General features: G+C 40.4%; 1 protein-coding gene across 1 annotated transcript; it reads right to left on the reverse strand.

The window, feature by feature from the left end:
- Window positions 1-327: 327 nt before the first annotated feature.
- GCSH (glycine cleavage system protein H) lies at window positions 328-18991 on the reverse strand. The gene is made up of 5 exons (XM_081108402.1): window positions 18600-18991; window positions 14763-14842; window positions 13482-13545; window positions 4862-4993; window positions 328-2708 (listed from the first exon to the last, which is right to left on the reverse strand). Exons 1-5 carry the CDS (start codon window positions 18745-18747, stop codon window positions 2611-2613), a joined length of 522 nt encoding a protein of 173 aa, XP_080964528.1. The 5' UTR covers window positions 18748-18991; the 3' UTR covers window positions 328-2610.
- Between the last annotated feature and the right edge of the window lie 7025 nt (window positions 18992-26016).

The following is a 26016-nucleotide window of genomic DNA, read 5'->3' on the forward strand; positions in this document are numbered from 1 at the left end:
ATAGAAAGACAATCATCCAGGGTATCTCGGATTCCTTCTTGCTAAAAGTGCAACGATACATCTCAACAGTGATATGGCCATTGGCAGTCTTGGAAAGAATGGTTTCTGTCTGCTGAGGAGCAGGAAAGATGTTATTTATTTCTCTACTCCCTTTGGAGTCTCATTGCTGTTCATTCACCATCAGAACGTGTTAGTCAGAATACTTTCTTTTTCTTCTAGTAACAGGAAAATGATGGAAGAATTCGTGTGCTCTTGCTGTGTGAGTACACATATATACTAGGTGTACCGGTTAATAATGCGGATTTTTAATCAAAGAAAACACGATAATTTCAAGAGAAACATCAAAAGTACTTTATTCAAAGTAATGTCTGTTGCTAGCTACACATTTCCCCCATCTTGCAGGTAATTTGTGGATACCATCCCAATAGAACTTTTCTTGTTTTGAGGCAAACCATTCAGAGACCCAATTTTCCACTTCTTCGTATGCTTTGAAGTGCTGCTCAGAAAGTGCGTGTGCCATCGATCGGAACAAGTGGTCATCTGAAGGAGCAAGGTCTGGTGAATATGGCGGGTGGGTTAATATTTCCCAGGCAAGACCTTTTAATGTGTCTTTAACTGGTTTTGAAGTGTGTGATGGTGTGTTATCATGAAGCAAAATTACTGTGCTGTGTCTTCTAGCACATTCTGATCCTTTCATGATCAAAGTGTGGTTCAAATTGATTATTTGTTGTTGCTAGCGATCAGTATTAACAGTTTCACCTGGTTTTAGAAGCTCATAACACACACCTTACCTTCCTGATCCTACCAAATGCAGAGCATTGTCTTCTTTTTGAAGTGATTTGGCCTTGCATGTTGATGGTTGACCTGGATCAACCCATGATTTTGTGCATTTGGGATTCTCAAAATAAATCCACTTTTCATCACGTCACAATTCGATGCAAAAAAGACTTCCTTTCGTGCCGCTGAAGCAACATTTTACTGATGACTTTTCGGTTTTCCATTTGTCTTTCGTTCAGTTGATGTGGCACCCATTTTCCTTACTTTAAAATCTTTCCCATTGCTTATAAATGATCGGAAATTGTTTGCTGAGCAACATTTAATCTTTCTGTAAGTCATTTTTGAGTTTGACACGCATCTTCATCCAATAATGCTTGTCATTGTTGGTCTTCAAACTTTTTTGGTTGACATGGACGTTCTTTGTCTTTCACATCGAGATCATCACTTTTAAAGCATTTAAACCAGTGTTCACACGTATCTTGAGATGGAGCATGTTCACCATAAGCTTCCCGAAGTATTTAGCAGCACTTTTCTTCAAAATAAAGTAATGAATTAAAACTTCCCACAAGTGCTTTTTTTGGCACGAAATTCGACATTTTTAAGCATAAAAATATCTATGATGTTAACACCTTCAGCAAATTTGACATATGAAGTTTTGAAGCTTGTCAAAACAACAAAATAGCATACACATCAAATTGCATATATATCAACATGTGTAACTCCATCTATTGAAAAAAATCCGCATTATTAACTGGTATACCTAGTATTTATATTTACGTGTGTATATAATATCCCAAAAATATCCACGTTACAGTTGGCTGAATTAAAATATCATTTGGGATTGTAAATATGCTTAAACTATAAAGAACATTAACTATCTAAGTCAGTGTCTGAGCTCAAAAAGTTTCACTTCCATTCTGATTACGTTAAGTGAAAACCTGAATGATTTAACTTTCTTAAGGATGCCATCTATGTGCCTTACTCATCAAACTTTCACCTTTCCTTGTTTTTCCTCTTCTCTTTTCTAACTTAGCATGACAGAAAAATAGTATCAGTGGTTTCTTTTTCATGATATTAAAGGTGACCAAAAAGTACTTAATATTATCAGGCAATTAGATTTTTGCTTAAGAAAAATCACATTTATGAATAACTAAAAGGAAACATTTTCTTGGAATCTTTCCTTGTTATGGCTTCAATAACCTTAAAACAAACAAACTTTCAATAAGTTAAAATTCACATCTTCACAAATACTAGCATAGTCACTAAATGATATATTAACAGCAAAACAAAAAAATTAATGAAGTTGAATGTTTTATTATTAAACTTTCTTATTTTCCTGTGAGGCTGCTACTTCAGTGTATAAAAATAGCACCAGCAAACTCAGTAATTGCTAAATTGAGACAGTATTGTTCATCACATGACACCGTAACAACAAAAACTTTTATCTATTGCCTGTTATTTCCAATGGAAAGATCATTAAGTATTGTGACCCAAATCCAGAGACCGAAGTAAGCAAATTACAGTATTATATAAGGCTTAAGATAACAATGTTATCCTTGAAATATATAATTTTTATTACTAGATTTTACCATGGATAATTTCAGGAATTCTGAATGTTATAACTGTAGCCTAGCCTAAAACCATAGGGAGTTGTGGAAAAGATGCATATTGTATTTATCTGCCATCATTAGATGGTTAAGGGGTATTTTCATCCAGTAACATTGTTGTAGTTTCTTTTTTCATTGGAATTATTAAATCTTCTATCCACCACTAATTTAAGACAACTATGCTAGATAAGTTGTTTCAGACTACTTTATTTAGGTGGGTTCATTTTCACTCCTCAATAGATTTTATGTATTTCTCATATGCTTCTTCACTCATTAGTTCATCTAGTTCTGAAGGGTTACTCAGTGTCATCTTGATCAGCCAACCTGCAACCAAAGAAAAGTATCTTATATTCCAAATTACCTTTTTAAAGAGTTAAGTTCATTAAAAAATGGAAAATAGTTTTATTTTAAATTAGCTTATATTTAGTATTATTTTGGATTTGTTTCAGATGCACAGCATAGTGGTTAGACAATCATATGCTTTATACAGTGATCTCCCCCCTGACGTTTCGAGTACCCACCTAACATATACACAATTATTACAATATTTTTGATTGATCTGATTTCCTATGTTGACTATTTTGTAACTACTAACTAGTACTTCTTATTCTCTTGACTTTCTCACCCAACCCTCCAAATGCCCCTCTTCATCAGTCTGTTCTCTGTATCTGTGAGTTGGTTTCTATTTGTTTGTTCATTTATTTTATTTGTTAGATTCTACATGTAAGTAAAATCATATAGTATTTGTCTTTCTTTGCCTGACTTATTTCACTTAACATTATATCCTCTAGGTCCATCCATGTTGTCACAAATAATAAGATTTCATTCTTTTTAATGGCAGAGTAATGTATATGTGTACCATAGCTTTTTTTATCCACTCATCTATTGATGGGCACTTGTGTAAATAATATACAATGAACATAGGGGTGCATATATTATTGAATTAATATTTTGGGTTTCTTTGACTATATACCCAGTAGTGCAATTGTTGGGTCATTAGGTAGTTCCATTTTTAATTTCTTGAGGAACCTCCATACTGTTTTCCATGGTGGCTGCACCAATCTTCATTCCCACAAACACTCCAATAGGATTCCCATTTCTCTACATCCTTACCAACACTTGTTTTAAAATAAATTCTTTAGTGCCTCAAAATTAATGTAATATTATTTACCTCAATGACTCATTTGTTCAAGGAATTTTAAGGTTTTTTTTTTCTATTATTATTAGTTAAGGTATTACAAATGTGTCCTCATCCCTCCCATTAACCCCCAACATCGCCCCCCCCCCCCCCCCCCCGCACACTCATGCTCCCATCCCCCTGTTGTCCATGTCCATTGGTTTGGCTTATATACATGTATACAAGTCCTTCGGTTGATCTCTTCCCCTTACCCCCGCCCTCCCCTACTTTCCTTCTGGGAATTGATAGCCTGATTGCTGTTTCTCAGTCTTTGGGTCTGTCCCTTTTCATCAGTCTATGTTGTTCTCTATAATCCACAAATGAGTGAGATCATGTGGTATTTATCTTTCTCTGATTGGCTTATTTCACTTAGCATAATGCTCTCCAGTTCCATCCATGCTGTTGCAAAAGGCAAGAGTTCCCTTTTTTTTTTTTTTTTTTTTTACCGCAGCATAGTATTCCATTGTGTATATGTACCACAGTTTTCTAATCCACTCATCTGCTGATGGGCACTTAGGCTGTTTCCAAATCTTAGCTATGGTGAATTGTGCCGCTATGAACATAGGGGTGCATATATCCTTTCTGATTGGTGTTTCTGGTTTCTTGGGATATATTCCTAGTAGCATTAAGAATTAAATTAATATCCTTGCATATCATTATTGAAAAGATTACAACTAGAATAGATTCCACTATAATGGATTAAGAACTGTTAGATTGTAATAAGCATCAACAAATGACACTGAATAGGGATCCAAGTATACAAGAGACTAGGTATATCTTTCATTAATAAGAGGAACACCAACACTGTTAACTACTGATGTGAAGGACATAGAAAGTAGAGAGTTAGAAGGGCGTGGTGATAGGCAACAGAGAACTACAACCTAATCCTAATTTTACCATTTATGGATGTGTGACATTAACAGATAAAACCTTTCTGGGCCTCATTTCATCTACAAAATGAAGAAAATTGCTACTAGCCTACCTCACTGGGTAACTATAAAGATGAATATGTGAGAAAACTGAAAATAAATAAGTATTATTCTATTATCCCCTACATCCCAATATAGACACTTTATGTTTGAAGAAGTAAATATTTTGCAAGTGTTTAATACTAAGAACCCTGTAAAACAAGGCCATGCTTTATTTTATCAACAATGATCTTAATAAACATAACCTTAGATATTCAGCTAATCTGTGCTTTTTTAATTAAAAGCAGAACATCTCTATTTAGTACCAAAAAGTGTAAAGAGATAAAGTCAATTTGCTAAAACTTGCTTTTAACCTTAGATTAACAACTTACCGTCTTCATAACAAGATTTGTTGACAAGTCCTGGATTTTCTACAAGAGCTGTATTAATTTCAGTTACTTCTCCTGACAGAGGAGAATATAGTTCACTAGCAGCTTTCACACTTTCCAAAGCACCAAACTCATCTAAATTAAGAAAATGAAAGAAAGTATTAAATGTCAAAAGTTAATGACCTGAAAATGCCAATATAGAAAATTGGTCACTTCAAGTTCAATCATGATAAAATTCCAAGTATCTTTATTTAAAAATAAAATCGTAGATTTTGTCATGTTTGTATCACCTATGAGAAGAGTATCAATATCCTCAATAAAGCAGACCTATTTCTTTTAGACAGAGTAAACAAATGGTGATGTATCTGAATACCAGAAGTGCTTGAATTCACTAAAACTCAATCTTCTTTCAAGTTACTATGGTTCAGAAAAAAAAAAAAAACAACTCAGAAGATTCCAGTAGCAGTACAGTACCTCAGACCCACCTTTCTACAGATACACCAAAAAAAACAAAACAAACAAACAAACAAACAATTATGTGAAGGATCTGTAGGATAACCAAAAGGAGAGTTAATGATTGGAAAAAAAAAAATGGGACCCAATCTGAGATCTTCTTTTATACAATGCATACACTGATAACACCATGCTATCCAAAGACCACAGTGTAATTAGAATACAAGTAGAAGACCAGTCTTATTTCTTTGAAGGGTCAAAGGATGAAGTATGGGGCTGCCAACATGGCTGGAAAATGAGGATGGAAAAGAGAAAAAGTAGTCAGCAGAAAGATCCCCAAACAACCTACAGACCCACCTGATAGACTTACCAGAGAACCTTAAAATAGCTATTATAAGCATATTAAAGGACTTTTTTAAAAAAAGATCATCATAATAAGTGAACATATGGAGGAATACTTGTAAATAACTTTTTAGAACTGAAAGTAAACTACGTAAAACAAAATATCCCCTGAATGGTATACACAGCAGACTGGATATAGTAAAACAAAGGATCAGTGAACGTGAAGAATGATAATCTGAAATTAACCAATCTAAAGAACAGTTAAAAAAAAAAAAAGGCTGGCTCTAGCTGGTTTGGCTCAGTGGATACAGCATCAGGCCTGCAGACTGAAGGGTCCCAGCTTCCATTCCTATGAAGGGCACGTGCCCAGGTTGCAATATTGATCTCCAGTAGGGGTGTGCAAGAGGCAGCCAATCAGTGATTTTCATCACTGATGTTTCAATCTCTCTCTCCCTCTATCTTCCTCTCTGAAATCAATAAAAATTATATATTTTTAAAAGGCTGAAAAATTAATAGAGCCTTAGTCACCTATAGGACAATATCCAGTGGTCGGAAGTGAATGATGAGAATACAACATACCAAAATATTTGGGACACTAGAGGTTCGGTGCACAAAATTCGTGCACAGGCAGGGTCCTTAGGCCTGGCCAGCGATCAGGGCCAGTCAGGGCCTTCCAGCTGCTGGCTGGAGCCTTCCTGCCTTCTGCACTGCCCCCTGGTGATCAGTGCACATCATAGCGAGCGGTCGAACTCCTGGTTGGTAGAACTCCTGAGGGGACAATTTGTATATTAGCCTTTTATTATATAGGATAGCTAAAATGGTGCTTAGAAGGAGATTAATGTCTTTAGCTTTTGTTTAAAAAGAACATCTTGACTGTACAATCAGTCTGCAGACAAAGGTGGGTCTCTGGAGGCTTTGAGTCTTTGCCTAATCAAATTAGTCAGAAACAGCATTATACACTGTCCTGCACTGAAGATTGGGAGGCATAACAGATCTACCTAATACATACTCACAAACCCATCCAGGCAACCAAAATAGGGAGACAAAAACTCCCCCAAAATAAAACAAAACCCCAAATGAAAGAACAAGAGAATTCTCCAGAAGAGGCGCTAAATGAAATGGAGATAAGAAATTTATCAGACATAGAGTTCAGAATAATGATGGCAAAGATGCTTAACAGCATGAGAAAACATGAAGAATGACATAGCACTAATAAAGAACAATGGAAAGAACACACAGTAGATTAGGGGAAGCTGAGGATTGGATTACTAAATTAGAAGACAGGGTAGAAAAAAAATCAGAGAACCAAAAAGTAAAGAACAGGACAGCTTAAGGGAGCTGTTGGGATATGTAACAATAGCCACATGACAGATATGCCAGAAGGGGAAGAAAGGGAGCAAGGGATAGAGAATGTGTTTAAAGAAACAATGGTAGAAAACTTCCCTAACTTGGTGAAGGAAAAAGTCATAAAGTTCAGGAGGCACAGAGTGTCCCAAACAGGCCCATGCCCAGACACATCATAATTAAAATGCCAAAAATTAAAGACAAAGAGAGAATATGAAAGGCAGCAAGAGAAAAGCAACCATAAGGCTGTCAGATGTTTTCTCATCAGAAACTCTACAGGCCAGAAGGGAATGGCATGAAGTATTCAAGGTAATGAAAAGCAAGGATTTGAAACCAAGATTACTATATCCAGCAAGGCTATTATTCAAAACAGATGGTGATGCCTTAGCTGGTTTGGCTCAGTGGATAGAGCGTTGGCCTGCGAACTAAAAGGTCCCAGGTTCGATTCTGGTCAAGGGCACATGCCTGAGTTGTGGGCTTGATCCCCAGTGGAGGACTTGCAGGAAGCAGCCGATCCATGATTTTCTCTCATTGTGGATGTTTCTATCTCTCCCTCCCTCTTCCTTCCTCTCTGAAATCAATAAAAATATATTAAAAAAATAAAAAATAGATGGTGAAATAAAAAGCTTCCCAGATAAAAAAAGGCAAAAGGTGTTTATTACCACCAAACCAGCCCTGCATGAGATGCTAAAGGGACTGCAATAATGAGAAGAATAAAGAGACAGTGAAACATAGGCATAAATAATTAAAATGGCGCCAAAACCAGTTTGGCTCAGTGGATAGAGCGTCGGCTTGCGGACTGAAAGGTCCCGGGTTCGATTCCAGTCAGGGGCATGTGCCTGGGTTGCGGGCACATCCCCAGTGGGAGATGTGCAGGAGGCAGCTGATCGATGTTTCTCATCGATGTTTCTAACTCTCTATCTCTCTCCCTTCCTCTCTGTAAAAAATCAATAAAATATATTTTAAAAAAAATAATTAAAATGGCAACAAATAAGTACCCATCCTATATAATAAAGAGGTAATATGCAAATTGACCATCACTCCAACACACAAAGATGGCCGCCCCCATGTGGTCACAAGATGGCCTGCAAGGGAGGGCAGTTGGGGGCAACCAGGCCTGCAGGGGAGGGCAGTTGGGGGAAATCAGGCCTGCAGGAGAGAGGGCATATGGGGGCAACCAGGTCTGCAGGAGTGGGCAGTTGGGAGCAACCAGGCCTGCAAGGGAGGGCAGTTGGGGGAAACCAGGCCTGCAGGGGAGGGCAGTGGTGGGGGACCAAGCCTGCAAGGGAGGGCAGTTGGGGGTTACCAGGCCTGCAGGGGAGGACAGTTAGGGGTGACCAGGCTGGCAAGGGAGGGCAGTTAGGGGCAACCGGGCTGGCAAGGGAGGGCAGTTGGGGGCAACTGGGATGGCAGGGTAGGGCAGTTGAGGATGACCAGGCCAGCAGTGGAGCAGTTAGGCACCGACCAGGCTGGCAGGGTAGTAGTTAGGGGCAATCGGGCCAGCAGGGGAGCAGTTAGGCATCGATCAGGCTGGCAGGGGAGTGGTTAGGGGGTGATCAGGCTGGCAGCAGAAGCGGTTAGGGGCAATCAGGTAGGCAAGCAGTTGGGAGCCAGCATTCTTGGATTGTGAAAAGGATGTCCAATTGCCCAGTGGGATTGGGCCTAAACGTGCAGTCGGATATCTCCCGAGGGGTCCCAGATTGGAGAGGGTGCATTGTGGGCTGAGGGACACACCCCCTCCCATGCATGAATTTTGTGCACTGGACCTCTAGTCTATATATATAAAAGCCAAAGCGACAGTCTGACCGGTAGTTATGATGCGCAATGACCACCAGGGGGAGGAAGCTCCGACTGGTAGCTATGACATGCACAGACCATGAGGGGGCAGATGCTCAATGCAGGAGCTGCTGAGTGACCTCTCGCACTCTGGGACCCCTTGGGGGATGTCAGACTGCCGGTTTCGCCCTGATCCCTGCAGGCTACCCAAGGAACCCCACTTGCCAGAGGGACACCGCTCACTCTGCAGACGTCCTTCGAGCCCCAGTGCCACCCCAGGTGTCACCAGCACGGGAGGTTGGCTCCAGAGTGTGTCCAGCCCGTCTCACCCAGTCTCACCCCGCTGGCCACCTTTTAATTAATTTCTTTTCAATGTGCACGAATCCATGCACCAGACCTCTAGTCAATAATAACCTTAAATGTAAATGGATTAAATGCTCCAATCAAAAGACATAGGATTGCTGAATAGATACAAAAATATGACCCAATTATACCCTGTCTACAAGAGACCCACCTTAAAACAAAAGACTCAGGATGAGAGTGAAGGGATGGAAATTTTCCATGCAAATGGAAACGAGCAGGGTATTCCACAAAACTATAAAGGTCACTACTTAAAACTAAAGGTATCGATCCAACAAGAGGATATAACCCTGGTAAACATATATGCATCCAATATAGGATCATCTAAATACATAAAAAAACTTCTGGAAGACTTTAAGGGGAGAGACCAACAGCAATACAGTCATAGTAGGGGACTTTCACATCCCACTGACTTTACTGGATAGATAGATCTTCCAGACAAAAAAATTAACAAGGAAATAGTAACTTTAAAGGACACACTGGATCAGATGGATTTAATTGACATTTATAGAATATTTCACCCCAAAGCTGTAGAATATACATTCTACTCAAGTGCACATGGGTCATGCACATTCTCAAAGATAGATCACATGTTAGGACACAAGTCTATACAAATTCAAGAAGATTGAAATCATATCAAGCATCTTCTCAGATCATAATGGAATGAAATTAGAAATCAACTACAGTAAAAACACTCAAAAACATTCAAATACATGGAGGCTAAATAACATTTATTAAACAATGAATGGGATACCAATGAGATCAAGAAAGAAATTAAAAACTTCCTGGAAGCAAATGAAAACAAACGTACAACAATCCAAAATTTCCGAGACATAGCAAAAGCAGTCCTGAGAGGGAAGTTCATAGCATTATAGGCCTACTTCAAAAAACAAGAAAAATTAATAATAAACTATCTACAGCTTACAGAATTAGAAAGAGAACAACCAGAAAAGCCCAGAGTAAGTAGAAGGAAGGAAATAATAAAGATTAGAGCAGAAATAAATGGCATAGAGACTAGAAAAACAATACAAAAGATCAATGAAACCAAGAGCTCGTTCTTTGAAACGATATACAAGATTGGTGTACCTTTAGCCAGGCTAATCAAGAAACAGAGAGGAGCCCTAACCAGTTTGGCTCAGTGGATAGAGCATCGGCCTGTGCACTCAAGGGTCCCGGGTTCGATTCCGGTCAAGGGCATGTACCTTGGTTGCAGGCACATCCCCAAGAGGGGGTGTGCAAGAGGCAGCTGATCGATGTTTCTCTCTCATCGATGTTTCTAACTCTCTATCCCTCTCCCTTCCTCTCTGTAAAAAATCAATAAAATGTATTAAAAAAAAAAAAAAAGAAAGAAACAGAGAGGAACCAAATAACTAAAGTCAGAAACAAAAACAGTGAAGTAACAATTGGCACCACAGACATACAAAAGATTGTAAGAAAATACTATGAACAACTATATGCCAACAAATTGGATGATGTGGATGACATGGACAAATTCCTAAAAAAATAGTCTTCCAAAAGCAAATCAAGAAGAATCAGAAAACGTGAATAGGCCAATAACAACTGATGAAGTAGAAGCAGTAATCAGAAAACTCCCAGCGTGGCACAGTGGTTGAGCATTGACCTATGAACCAGGAGGTCACGGATCAATTCAGGGCACAAGCCTGGGTTGCAGGCTTGTTTCCTAATAAGGGGCGTGCAGGAGGCAGCTGATCAATGATTCTCTCTCATCCTTGATGTTTCTATCTCTCTCCCTTCCTCTCTAAAACAAATAAAAAAAAAAATATATATATATATATTTTAAAAAGCTTATCATATAAAAAGCTTAAAGGAATGAAAAGGTAAAACCGCAAGCTATGACAAAATATTTACAAAATATTTATCTGATAAAGAATTTGTATCTAGAAAATATAAAGAATGCCTAGCTTTGGCCAATGTTGCCCAGTGGTTAGAGTGCTGACCCATGCATAGAAAGGTCTCAGGTTTGATTCCTGGCCCCAGTTGGGGCACATGCAGTAGGCTATCAATTGATGTTTTTTCTCACATCAATGTTTCTGTCTCTGTCTCTCTCCTTCCCACCCTCCCTTCCATTGTCTCTAAAATCAATGGAAAAATATCCTCCTATGAGGATAAACAAACAAAAAGAATGCCTAAAAGTCAATGGTAAAAAAACCCCCCAAAAAACAAAATTGGTAAAAGACTTGACTAGAGACTTAACAAATAAAGATGTTAGTAAAAAGCACAAAGTTGCTCAACAATAATGTTCCCGAGGAAATTCAAGCTTAAACCACAATGAGATCTATAGCTTCTGGAAAACTGAGTCTCATATTGTTGATGAGAATGTAAAATAGTACAAACATGGAAAACTGGCAGTTTCTTATTAAGTTAAACGTATACCTACACTATGAACCAGAAATACTACTCCTGTATGTACTTACCCAAGAGAAATGAGTACATATATTCACAAAAAGAGACATACAAAACAGTTTACAGTAGCTTTATTCATGATAACTCGCAACTAGAAATAACATGAACATCCATCAACAGGAGAAAGGATAAAAATGTGTCTATTCATACAGTGGGACACTCTTCAGCAACTAAAAACTGAACGACTGCCCAGCTGGAGTAGCTCAGTGGTTAAGTGTCAACCTTTGAACCAGAAGGTTACTGTTCAATTCCCGGTCAGGGCACATGCCATGTTGAGGGCTTAATCCCTAGTGGGTTGTGCACAGGAGGCAGCTGATCAATGATTCTCTCTCATCATTGACGTTTCTATCTATCTCTCTCCCTTCCTCTCTGAAATCAATAAAAAAAACTGATCAATATGAATGCATATCAAAAATCATGACATTGCATAAAAGAAATCAGACAGTTGGGAAGATTCATGCAGTATGCCATTGGATTGTATACTTAAGATCTATGTATTTTCATATGTATCAATTTAAAAATACATTTTGTAGAAAGTTTTTAAAAGGCATTTTTAAGTTAAGTATGTTACCAGCATATTTATATTAGTAGAATTTTTTAATGCACAAAAAGGCTCATGACGCTCACTTACTATAAAGAGATGTTCTGAAACTTATGGTCTGCTTGAGTAGCAAAGCAGGTACAGTAAATAAAAGAACTTGAGAAAATGAGAACTGTGCGTTGTTGTATAGAAAAAAAGATCATTAACCACACTTGGGGTTTTATTATGACATCAGAAATGGTTTCTAGGAAGCCCTTCAAAAAGAGGGATGTGACTGACCAGGATGTTGAGAGACAGGAAGCAGAAAAATATCAAACCAGATAAATGATGGGGAAAGTTTAAGCAGAAAAAGAGATGGCCAATACTGTCAAAGATACTTACATTATGCTAAATTTCATTCAATACTATAACTCTATGAAGTAGATACTATTGTTATTATTATCCTAACTTATAGATGAGACCTAGATTATGTTTGTTCCTCAAAATCACACAGCTAATATATTGTGAGACCAGGCTTGAAAACCAGGTTCTGACCCCTTTTAGCTCATATGCTTTACTACCTCAAAGAAAAGCAGATTTTACTTTTTAAACTTAATAGGCCTCAATATGAATATGTGGAGTGGAGAGCAAAGAGGCTAACACCCATTTCCCTCTACTTCTTCCTACCTTCTATTATGATGTCTAAAAATGCTCATTTTCTCTTTGCTATCATCCCTACAACTAGGGGTAGCAAATATAACCCATATCTGGCTAATGAGATGTAAGAAAATAAAAATGAAAGCCTGTCTGTCTCTTCCTGCTTTTGGACATTGTCATCTGAGAATGTGACAATGTTTAAGGTCTTGCTGCCATGTTGTGAACTGTGACACATTGAGGCAGAACAAGTACTAAAAAAGGTCATGTCCTTCACTGAGCCACTCAACCAATCCTCTCTTCACCTATGTCCAGACCATTTATACTAGTATAAGATATAAATCCCTAGCCCCGGTCAGTGTGGCTTTGTTGGTTGAGCATCGTCCCGTGCACCAAAGGGTTTCCAGTTCAACTTCCAGTCAAACAACTGATATTTCTCTCCCTCTCTCTTCCTCGCTCTTTTAAGTTTCCTGTTACTTGAGTGAAAAGCACTCTAATTGATCCTGGGTGCATAGAAGTTATTCAAGCCATGGCCAGTGGTGTGTAAGAGAGGCAACTGATCTCTCTCTCTCTCTCTCTCTCTCTCTCTCTCTTCCCCTCCCTCCCTCTTACCCCCCCATACCCCACTCTGAAATTAGTGGAAACATCCTCTGGTGAAGATTTTTTAAAAAGTTATTATTCAAAGTAAAGGTTAGGTAAAGAAAATTTATGGCATGAATGATGACAAACCAAGGTAAGAAAAATACTCACCTTGCTTGTTTAATTTTGTCCCAATTTCAGGCAGACTACAGTAAACAACATCTCCCAATGCTTCCTAAAAACAACAAACAAAAAAACTCTAAGAAATATAATTAAACCTCCTAAAAGGGCAAGCCAAACACCGAATCCCCTGTAATTTCAGATAGTTGCACAAATTTTACATTTGATGGGCCACATTTTTTGTGTTTTTTTTCTTACAACCCTTTAAAACACAAAACTATTCTTGGCTCAGGACCTACAAAGAAACAGGCCACAAGCTGCACTTCCCACAGCCATAGTGACTGGTTACAAACCGTATATCCTCCAAAAGATTACTATCTTCCCTGAGAAGAATCACACTTCGCATTTTTTCACTTCTGCAGCCATTTCTCCCTCAGCATTTGCTTAAATCTTACCCATTAATTCTTCAACGCATAGTCACATGCCTTATACGCCTTGAAGACCTTGACTCCAATAAGAAATTATCTCTCCATCAGGTTACCACCCACTTCACCACTCAGGTTATCCATCTTGTAATGTTTTGTATGTCATTTTCCATGTAGGTAATTACACTCATAGATAAATTCCAGGAGGTATGGACACTACACAGTATTTCACAAGCACCCTGTATTGGACTTCAGTAGGTACACAGATATACCAATGAAGATATATTTGTCATTGACTTTCAATACCTGATATTACAAAATTTCTATAAAATATTTTATATTTCCATCAGTTATCACCCCCTTTCCCCATAGTGCCTCACCTCCCAGAGATCCAGTTTAAAATTATTAACTGGTGCTGCCATTTGACTTAACGTTTTCTTTTACACAATATTTCAAATATGGGATCAGTGGGAATAGGGGAGTTAATAGAGAAATAGATAGGCTAAATAAAAGGTTTCCCTCTGCGTAATCTGTGCCAATCTAGGTTTTCCCCTCTTCATCTCCCCTGGTCATGTGTGTATCACTGTATCCACAAAACACTATCAACACTCTACCCTTTTGCTGCTGCTTTCCTTAACTGCCCCAATATGAAACGAACACATTTCTTTCTTGAATAAGGTTTGTTTCCTACCTTCAATTTTAAATGTTAACCTTTCAATATCTCTAACACTACATACTCTCCTAACCAGGTTATGTTTTTCACTTGTTTCACTTATGATTGATGTTTCTCTATGGGCCTGTTAAGGGCCTAAAACACTAAGGGCAGAATAAACAAATTTTAAAAGACAGAGACAACCCAATTTAGGTGAAAGCAGACTACTTTAACTATTTCGAGACAGTCCAATACCTGTGCAAAATTGCTGATTCCCACTGTTCCAATACCATTTTCTGTTGTTATCCATTCATGTTTCTCTGTGAATTTACGCACTAAAATAGAAGACCAATATTTCAGAAAAGCAGTAGCATCACTTCTTATAATGCATTTTTTATATCAATGCTGTCAAAAGGCAAAACTTTCCCAGTATTTGGTCTGACTTATTGACATTGCCTTTCAATAGTACATGCTCTGGAAAAAATGATCACAACTAGACGGTACATCTTAACAGTGCTATCACTTAGACAAAGATGGCTTGATGTGAACACCTTGTGCATCTTTTGGTGATTTGATTATCTGCTCTAACCTTACTTAGTCTAAATCACACACAAAAAATTTGAGGCTATTTCAAATGTATACTTATCTATTAATTGGTCTGTCTTGCAGAAAAGTCTGTGCCTCTGAAGACAGATTTGGAGTGATGAAGTTTTGGAATGAGCACAGACTGCTCATAAATTATTTAAGCTAAAAAAATAACGTGCCATTTTAAAGTTGACCTAAGACATCTTCCCTACAAGTTGGTTGCTTGCAGACAAAGTGGAATCTTACAGGAATGAAATTGACCTAGTAAATTACAACTTAAATAAGTTCTTAAAATTCCATTTTACTGGAATTCAGGCCTGTGTGGAAGAAATAGGCTACCATCATTTAAAGAAGCAAACTATTAAGATAACTCAACAGTTACCTCAGAGCTAAGCCATGAACAGGTGGAAAGTCAAGTTCTATTGATCTTTCATTGGACAGGTTAGCCCTTGGCTTTCTCTATGAGTTTCTCTTCAAAGATATGGTCGCCCTAGTCCAGTGATGGCGAACCTATGACACGCGTGTCAGAGGTGACACGCGAACTCATTTTTGGTTGATTTTTCTTTGTGAAATGGCATTTAAATATATAAAATAAATATCAAAAATATAAATCTTTGTTTTACTATGGTTGCAAATATCAAAAAATTTCTATATGTGGCACGGCACCAGAGTTAAGTTAGGGTTTTTCAAAATGCTGACATGCCGAGCTCAAAAGGTTCGCCATCACTGCCCTAGTCAGTTTGGCTCAGTGGATAGAGTATTGGCCTGCAGACTGAAGGGTCCTGCATTCGATTCTGGTCAAGGTCACATGCCAGGGTTGCGGGCTCGATCCCATGTGGGGGGGCGCAGAAGGCAGTCAATCAATGTCTTTCTCATCACTGATGTTTCAATCTCTCTCTCCCTCCCCCTTCCTCTCTAAAATCAATAAAAAAAAGTTTATTAAAAAAAAAAAAGATATGGTCAAATATTCAACAATTCCTGGAAGAAAGACTGACCAAAATTTAAGAGATATGAAAAAATTATTTAGGATTTAATGTTAAAAGTTCTTGCTTTAAGAAATAAGTAATTTTTTAAAAGTATATACTATCTTAAATATATATTACTTTCCAAAATCAAGGATTTTTTCCAAAAATAATGCATCAGAAGTGAATTGGAAAATGGTTCATTAATTCCAATACTGTTTTAAAGTAAGCCTTGCTGGTTCACACTCTTCTCCCTTACCCAAAGATAGTTATACTTAAAACAGCATTCAATTGCTTTGATTACACAGCTCTGATGCGCAACAGAAGAATGTAAATAGAGCATAGCTTATTCTTTTCTTTTCCTCTTAGCATTAAAAAGCTTTTAATTTTATATTCTTCAGTGGAAAAAGTTGCAAAATCTGTCACAAAGGAATTTGCTTTACTTTGTTCCACTTCAAGTAACTGAATGCTTCAGTCTATTTAATCCTTCTATTAAAAAGCTTAAGATTTGGCCTCGATGGTGTGCTCAGTGGTTAGAGTGTTGGCCCGCTGATTGAAGGGTCCTGGGTTCGATTGCCAGTTAAGGGCATGTACCTTGGTTGCAGGTTCAATCCCTGGCCCCAGTGGGGGCTTGAGTTTGGGAGGCAGCCAATCGATGTGTGTGTCTCTCTCCCACCATCCCTCCTCCCACTCTCTGTAAAAGTCAATGGAAAAAATATCTTCATTCCTCCAGTGAGGATTTTTTTAAAAAAGCTTAAGGTTTATACTTGATGTCCTGACTGCAACACTGTCCCCACCTTTCACTTTTTCTTGACTATTTCATAGTTCAGTTTAGAAGCTCTTTCCTGCCACAAGCCTAGTCTAGCCCTTCAAGACTGGGTTCCTGGGCCCATCCAGCACATTCCCATAAAACTCTGCACTACTCTCCTCTCACCATAACCCCAAACACACTCATAAAACTTAACATACTACAGATATAGCCCATTTATCAATTTTCTCCAGGATGGTAGATTATAAGTACAAAGCAAACAAGTGCAGTGTATATTTTATTTGTACTCCCATTTCTAAACAATGCTGGGCATATAGTAAACTCTTAAAATTTGGAGTGAAGTAATATTTAAAAGTTTAAGTAAAAGGGATTCTGAGCAAAATATCTAGCATATAATTATTTGGCTACAACAATGAATTCTCCCTGTCATTCTCTTACAACTCTAGAACAGGCTGTTTAAACCTAACATAACCTTCTCAAAGGCTGGAGAACTATAAATATGACTTCTCTGAGACCACTGTCCTGATTTTGGCCTTGCCATTTTACCTAATTGTAAAGATAATCTTAAGAATAAGATGGCTCTCACATTCAATTTAGCAACTGAGCAAGCAAGCAGTGGTTCTCAACCTGTGGGTCGAGACCCCTTTGGGCGTCGAATGACCCTTTCACAGGGGTCGCCTAAGACCATCGGAAAACTCATATAATTACATATTGTTTTTGTGATTAATCACTATGCTTTAATTATGTTCAATTTGTAACAATGAAATGGGGGGTCAGCACAACATGAGGAACTGTATTAAAGGGTCGCGGCATTAGGAAGGTTGAGAACCACTGGTTTAGAGGAAGAGGCAGCAACATTGCTAAGCCTTTTTTCTAGGCCAGCCTACTTAGGTTCAATGATTAGTACAATTCTTTAACCCTTGGCCCAACAGGAAAAAAGTGGACAGGAGATTATGTAAATAATTACTTTCTTACTGAGCTTTGAGCCTCAGAAAATTAGGCGTTTTGAGTAATCTATGAAAGGTTTGTATTTCCCTTCTTTCAAAGTCACTAGACAGATAAAATATATTAACATCGGTCCATTTTTTGCTATTTATTTGATTCTATGAACTAAAATTTAATAACATTTATCCAGTACTTACTATGTGCCAGGCTTTATGTACAACAGTTACATTACTATTGTTTCACCCTCCCAACAACTCTGTGAGGTAAGACTATTATTTCCATTTTCCTGATGAGGGAAACTGACTCAAAAGTTTTGCTTGCTTTAACTAGTAAAAATCTAGATCCAGTGTTTTCACTTCAATTATTGCTCTTGCTTTAATTTTACTTAAGAGTTACTGATATGATCCGTGGAGCAAACTAAAAGCCTATTATTAGTCGCCACTTTTAGGGTCCACGATGCCCACAAATGAGAGATAACCTAAGGTCAAGAAGCTTAGGGGCACTGGCCGGATTTTCCAGGAGCCAGCGGCAGACTCCTGCCCCGGACACTGCGATCAAGCGTGCTCCAGGCTCCCTCCCCACCCCCCTCCCGCCTCCCTAACCTGCAGGACAAAGGCTGCGGTGTCAGCCACACCACTTAGGGAGGGGAGGAGGGGCTGCACAATTAGAGATCCCAGCGAAAAAGAAGTGTGCTCAGGAGTCGCCTGGCTTGCTAGACCCGGGCGATCCGCAACCGGGACTTGAGATAAGGATCAGGCGAGGGGGGAAGCGTCCCAGCTCACCCCCACCCGAGGCAGCCCAGCTTGCCCCACGTGCCCACTCAAAGCTTACCCAACAGCAGATTGGGACCAGTGCGCAGCGTCCGGATGGCGCCCGCCCTCAGGCCCCAGGGCCGCAGCGGGCAGGGCGCAGCGGGCGCCCACGCGGTGCGCAGGCTGCAGGCTGCGGCCCGCACGGCCCTTGCGGCTCGGAGCGCCATGTTCGCTGGAGGAGTTGCGGCACTGCTCCAAGGCCGCCCTGGCCGGTTGAGGCGGGAGCAGGGGCAGCCCTGGAGCGAAGGTGGCCCGCACGCGGGGGCGGAGCCTGGACGTGCAGTGGGCGGGGCTTGGTAGGGCGACGCGTAGGGCGTGAACTTGCTGAAGGTCCTCAAGCCCGGAAGGGGCAGCAGGAGAGGAAAGAGGACTAGTGCGATGGGCGGAGACCAGGCTGGGCTGCTGGGCTGCTGGGCTGTTGGGCTGTGGAGCGGGGCCTCCCCAGGAGGGGTGGGGCTACACCTCTGGACTTGCTTCCAGGCAGTTGAAGTGATGGATCAGCAAATCCCATTTCCCCAACTCGCCTGAGCCCTGGGCCAATATAGGCCCCAGGGTTGTAGGCATTCCCTAGCCTTTGGGCCAGGGAATGCAGGGCAATCCCAGTCCTGTTAAAGGATGCGATCCTGCCCTCCTACAGAGGTTCTAGGGCAGGCAGAGTGGTATTCAGTCAAGTCTAAACAGAATCATTCCAGGAGATGGCATTGCCCAAGGGCATGCTGACATAACTACAGTTTTTAAATTAAATTTATTGGGGTGGCCCTAACTGGTTTGGCTCAGCAGATAGAGCATCAGCCTGCGGACTCAAGGGTCCCAGGTTCGATTCTGGTCAAGGGCATGTACCTTGGTTGCAGGCACATCCCCAGTGGGGAGTGTGCTGGAGGCAGCTGGTTGATGTTTCTCTCATCGATGTTTCTAACTATCTATCTCTCTCCCTTCCTCTCTGTAAAAAATCAAGAAAATATATTTAAAAAAAATAAATAAGTAAATTTATTGGGGTGACTGGTTAATAAGATCATATAGGTTTTAAGGGTATCCTATATAATAAAAGGCTAATTAATATGCAAATCAACTGAATGGGGAAGGACTGATCACTATGTTGTACACTGACCACTAGGAGGCAGATGCTCAATGCAGGAGCTGCCCCCTGGTGGTCAGTGCACTCCCACCGGGGGAGCCCTGATCAGCTAGAAGCCCTGCACCAGGCTCAGGAGTGGTGAGCGCAGCAATGGTGGCAGAAACCTCTCCTGTCTCAGCGGCAGCACTAGGAATGTCCTACTGCCGGGAGTGGGCCTAAGCCATCAGTCAGACATCCCCTGAAGGCTGCCAGACTGCAAGAGGGCACAGGTGGGCTGAGGGACACGAATTTTGTGCACTGGGCCTCTAGTATTTCTATAATACAGAATCTGTGTGCCCACCACCCAAAGTCAAATTAATCTTCCATTACCATACATAATACATAAGGCCCCCTTCACTCCTTACCACTCCCATTCCCTTCCCGCTGGCAACCACAATACTGCTCTTTGTGTTAAAAAGTTTCAGTTTTATATCCCACATATGCATGAAATAATATGGTTAACTTTTTCTGACTTATTTCACTTAGCATAATATTCTCAAGGTTCATCCATATTGTTGCAAATGGCAGTATTTCATCTTATGGCTGAGTAGTATTCCACTGTGTGTATGAACCACATCTTTATCCAATCCTCTATCACAAGACACTGGCTGTTTCTGTATCTTGGCCACTGAGAATAAAATTGCAGTGAACATAGGGGTACAGGGGCTGAGTTTGGCAGAGAGGGCAGCTCTTCTGGTCTGGTTATGGGCTGAAGCATTTTTTTTTCATCAGCCAGCATTCTAACCCAGGCTGTTTTCAGGGCATGGCCGAGGAGCCAAGAGAATGAGTGGAACTCAGGCTTGGAACAGACATACAGTACTCTTACTTCAGCCAAACCAAAGCCAGTCAAGTCACAGGCTATCCCAGATTCACTGGGGTGGGGAGATTCCACTCCTTAATGGGAGGAGCTGAATGTCTCATTACAAAGAGCATAGAAAAATGCAGAGAATTGGAATTTGTTTTACATTCAGTCTATTACAATGGTCAGTCAATACTTGTTCTTTTTTCCCCCCTTTTTTCTTTCTTTATTGATTAAGGTATTACATATGTGTCCTTATCCCCCACTGCCCTCCCGCTCCCTACCGCCCCCCCCCCCTCATGCCGTCATCCCCCTGGTGTCTGTGTTCATTGGTTATACTTATATGCATGCATACAAGTCCTTTGGTTGATCTCTCCCCCTTACCCCCACCCTCCCCTACCTTCCCTCTGAGGTTTGACTGTCTGATTGATGATTCTCTGTCTCTGGATCTATGTTTGTTCATCAGTTTATATTCATTATATTCCACAAATGAGTGAGATCATGTGATATTTATCTTTCTCTCACTGACTTATTTCGCTTAGCATAATGCTCCCCAGGTTCATCCATGCTGTTGCAAATGGTAGGAGTTCCTTCCTTTTTACAGCAGTGTAGTATTCCATTGTGTAGATGTACCACAGTTTTTTAATCCACTCATCCGCTGATGGGCACTTAGGCTGTTTCCAAATCTTAGCTATTGTAAATTGTGCTGCTATGAACATAGGGGTGCATATATCCTTTCTGATTGGTGTTTCTAGTTTCTTGGGATATATTCTTAGAAGTGGGATCACTGGGTCAGTCAAATGGGAGTTCCATTTTTAGTTGTGTGAGGAAACTCCATACTGTTCTCCACAGTGGCTGCACCAGTCTGCATTCTTGAGTGACTACAGAGATAAGGGAGAAAGGACACTAGTGGGCATGGCTAATATATGTCATCCTCTCCCTTTCCCCAGCTCAGCCTCAGGGGACACACTTGGAACTTCATTGAGACTGAGGTTAGGGAGAAAAATAAGAGGAGTTAAATTCACAGAGAGTCTAGATATAGATTTGGAGACAGGGTCATTCTCCCCTCTGACTCTACATTCCATCCTACATGTGCTCTGCCAAAGAACACAGCGAAGCACTTCTCCCCTGAGGTGGAGGCCAGGGGAGGTGGGAGCAGCAGAGCAGGTTCACCACAGTGTCTCCAGCATCGAGGCTGTGGCTGGCAAGGGCATCTTGGCAAGGAGGCTAGAGCAGGCCAACATAAGAAACACACACACACACGTACATATATCTTGTGAATATACGTTTTCGAGTTTTGGGAATACATACCAAGGAGAGGGATTGCTGGAGAGGGATTGCTGGGTCATATGGTAACTCTATTCTTAATTTTTTGAGGAATCAGGCAATTTTGTCACTGTTTTCCATAGTGGCTGTACCATTGTACATTCTCATCAGCAGTGAATGAGGGTTCCCTTTTCTCCACAATCTTTCCAACACTTGTTATTGCTGGTCTTGTTGATAATAGCCATTCTAACACGTGTGAGGCTATATCTAATTGTAGGTTTTTCCCCCCAATATATTTTTATTGACTTAAGAGAGGAAGGGAGAGGGAGAGAGAGAGATAGAAACATCAATGATGAGAGAGAATCACTGATTGGATGCCTCCTGCACACACCCTTCTGTGGATGGAGCCAGTCACCCAGGCATGTGCCCTGACCGGGAATCGAACAGAGACCTCCTGGTTCATAGGTGGAGTGCTCAACCACTGAGCTATTTTTGCTGGATTTCCCTAATTGCTAGTGAGGTTGAACGTCTTTTCAAGCATATGCTGGCTGTTTGTATGTCTTCTTGGAAGAGGTGTCTATTCAGGTCCTCTGCCCATTTTTTAATTGGGTTGTTTGGTGTTGAGTTTTATGAGTTCTTTATGTATTTTGGATAGTAAATGTTTGTTGAAGCTATTGTTTGGAAATATCTCCCATTTTGTCAGCTGCCTCTTTGTTTAGTTATCAGTTTCTTTTACTGTGCAGAAGCTTTTTAGTTTGAAACACTCCCATTCATTTATTTTTGCCTTTACTCCCCTTCCCTTTGGGGTCAAGTTCATAAAATGTTTTCTACGTCCATAAGTTTAGTACCTATGTTTTCTTCTATGTAATTTACTGTTTCAGATCTTATATTTAGGTCTTTGATCCTTCTGAATTAATTTTTGTACATGGGGACAAACTGTAATCTAGTTTCATTCTTTTGCATGTGGCTTTCCAATTTTTCAAGAGAAAAATTTTATTAAAGAGACTTTCTTTTCTTCATTGTGTGTTTCTGCTCTCTCTTAGACATGACATTCTAGTCAAAGTTTTGGTTAATAAAACCACAATTGGAAACTAGCATTATTGAGTTCATGCAAAGAAATGTATTGCCATTATTAGAAGTAAGAATTGCTAAATTCTGGAGGTGTAAGAAATAAGGCAAGCCCCCCAATTAGGGGTTCTGGTAGAACACAAAACATACTCAGGAGCCAGGCAGCAAGGCAAATATCTTCTATGTAGAAGGGTGCGCATACATGGCCTGGGAGCACACACACACCGAGCAGGTGGTCCTCTCGGCATTATAATCCATGATGCATGTGACTTGTCCCTCACTCTTGATTGGAGCTCAGGTGCACAGTCTTTCTCAATTGGCTAATTCAAAGGGAAGAGTTGGTCTTTGCCTTTTCAAGATGGCGGCCCCCAGAGGAGGGAGAGCTCCCTGGGTCCTGTCCTAAGGGCTTTAAGGGTGTAGATTTTAGGGTGGTCCAGGTGAAGATCACAATAGAATATTCAGCAGCTTTCTAGGTGTGTCCTTTCAGGGTCAGGGTCTCCATTGATTGGTTGGTTGGTGCCAGGGCAGGTGGGTCATTGATTCAGTGTGCTGGTCCTGAGGTCAGCCTTGGAATTGCTTGTCTGGTTGTGTTGCTTTTCTGGGCTTGGAACTGAAATACTACTGAGGCCTAGATATTATCTCTAGGGAGGAAAAGTCGGGGGGTCCAAACCGCATAACCAGGGTAATACCAGGGGAGGAAAAGTCACTCTGAGGACCAGGTCCCACCCTACAATTGCTAGGCCATCAGGGCTTTCTGCCTTGGTGACCTTCTGTACATGGCCCATTGTCCTTGATCTGCTCATGTCTGTCTAACTGCTCACCACAGGACTGTGCAGACATCTTTAATCCTCGCCAAACTCCTTTCTGGTAAGTATTAAATTCATTTCGTAGATGAGCTGGAGGCTCAAAACGTTTAACTAACTTGCCTAGGAGTGAAGTGGGGCATGGCAGGTGATAAGAACTATATAGAACAGAGCAGGATGGGTAGGTGTACTGGGGCATAATCTGCTCCAGGTAGGGAGAAATGCCTATTTGCCCTGGGCAGGGTGACAGCCTGTTCCAGGAGCCAGCAAGCTTTGGGGCGTATGTGAGTGATGGCTCAGGTAGTCTGTGAGGAGATTTAAGGGAAGCAATCTCCTGTGGCCTGGATCTAGCTAACTCAAGGTTGTCAGGGGTCACATCATGGTACAGTCTCTCCTTAATACATAATGTGGTTGAAAGAGTTGGCAGCTTGAATATTTGCAGTCAATAGAGAAGTGGAGAGTAGATGGGAAAGTTGAGAAAGAAAAATGAAGAATTTACAACTTCTCCAGATTTCCTATTTAAAATAGACTGTTTTGTGTGTCTCTGGGTAGGTTTTTGTACCGGTTTATCGGGAGACATGTGTACACCTTGCTATGGGTTATTTGATGAGCATCTCTCCATATATAGCTTGTATCCATACCTGACACAATAGAAAATAGTCATGGGATTTTGGGTGGATGGAAGATAATGAAATCACCAAGGTTTTATGTATATTGCATGTTATATGGCTCTCTTTTTATAATAGATTGTAGGTTTTTGATTGTCAGGGTATCAGGGTCTGATACTGATTGAACCATTATAAAAAGACGTTTAAGCTGTCTCGTCCAGATAAAAGGTAGTAGTTTGACTCCAGCCTTGATTACATCAGCTATTGAAAGACTTCATCAGGGATGCATGCTCCTCTCATCTTTCTGCTCTGCCATCTTCAGATTGTTCCCCATGGTCTCAAAGATTCTGATAGCAAGGAGGAAAGCATAGAATGGATTGGGAGCAGGCAACCTAGGGTATCTGCTACAATGGATGTGTGAGGAGGGACAAGACAGGGTGACCTGGAGAGGATGTGTGAGGTGCTTCCCCTGCGAGGGGGAGGGGAAATATGCACTTATCCACAGACATCTGAAAGCCTTTTACTATCTAGATCTGTAGCTCTCAGAATTAGGGGCATGGTTATCAAGTCTGACTGCACATTGGAATCACCTGGCCTGGGTGGCTTAAAAAATATTGACACCTGGGTCCCAGCCAGAGATTCTGATATATTGGGATGAAGTCTAGGGATTCTAGCATACAGCCAAGGTTGAGAATCACTGACTGCAGCCTTCATCAAAGGTGTTTGGGAATCATTACACACTTTGGTGCTCTTGCTCATGTCATCCCAGGAGACTCACATTTACCATATTAAAAGCTCTCACACACACACACACACACACACACACACACACAAATAAAATAAAGTAATAATAATTTAAAAAAAGCTCTGACAGTTCCCATGCTAAAGAACTTGGATAGCCTTTTATAATCCAGTGTTTCCCACATTTATTTGATCCAGAAACATTTTTGGGGTCATGACACCTGTTATGGGTTGACTTGTGCCCCCTAAAGAGATACATTGAAGTCCTAACACCCATTACCTCAGAATGTGACCAAATTTGGAAATAGGAACTGTTGCAGATGTCATTAATTAAGACAAAGTTGTAGTGGAGTAGAGTGAGCCCTCAATCCAATATGACAAGAGAAAAAGACACAGAGAGAAAGACATAGGAGAGAAGGCCAAGTGATGGCAGAGGCAGAGATTGGAGTGATGCATCTACAGACCAAGGAACACTGAGCATTGCTGGCAAATGCTAGCAGCTAGAAGGGAAGACTCCTCTGGAGAGCCTTAAGAGGGAGCGTGGCCCCGTTGACACCTTGATTTTGAGCTTCTATCCTCCAGAATTCTGACACAATAACTTCTGTTGTTTTAATACCCAGTTTGTGGTACTTTGTTCCGGCTGCCCTAGCAAACTAATGGCATCCATCAGCATCTCTCAGACACAGTTTGAGAAACCCTGAACTAGAACCATTCAAAGGCAAACCCTGACTAAGAAAATAATAATTATTAGTCTGTAAAAGACTAATGAAATAATTAGTCTGTAAAAGAGTTTTTTTCCCCCCCTCAAAGTCCGCACTATTTTTATTTCTAGAAGGAAATACATTTGAACAGTATATTACAGTAGTGGCAATTGTATGTGTATGTATATACATTTTTTATTGGCTTTTTTACATGCCACTCTTGGTAACTTATCCATGGACACAGAAAATATTGACTTGGAGAGATTACAGAATCAATGGTAAGCGTAGGCCCAATGCTCTGGCCTTCTGCTGACTCTACAGATGATCGTGTGTAGC

Source organism: Myotis nattereri, assembly GCF_964212035.1.
Source record: "Myotis nattereri genome assembly, chromosome: 15".
Taxonomy (NCBI): domain Eukaryota; kingdom Metazoa; phylum Chordata; class Mammalia; order Chiroptera; family Vespertilionidae; genus Myotis; species Myotis nattereri.

What these genes read in the sequence shown, in the direction of transcription:
- GCSH (XM_081108402.1), bottom strand. Translation starts at nt 18,747, where the DNA reads ATGGCGCTCCGAGCCGCAAGGGCCGTGCGGGCCGCAGCCTGCAGCCTG. An exon ending in TGGTCCCAATCTGCTGTTGG is followed by an intron (nt 14,843 to 18,599) that starts GTAAGCTTTGAG and finishes CTTCTATTTTAG; the next exon opens with TGCGTAAATTCACAGAGAAA. An exon ending in GACAAAATTAAACAAGCAAG is followed by an intron (nt 4,994 to 13,481) that starts GTGAGTATTTTT and finishes TTCTTAATTTAG; the next exon opens with ATGAGTTTGGTGCTTTGGAA.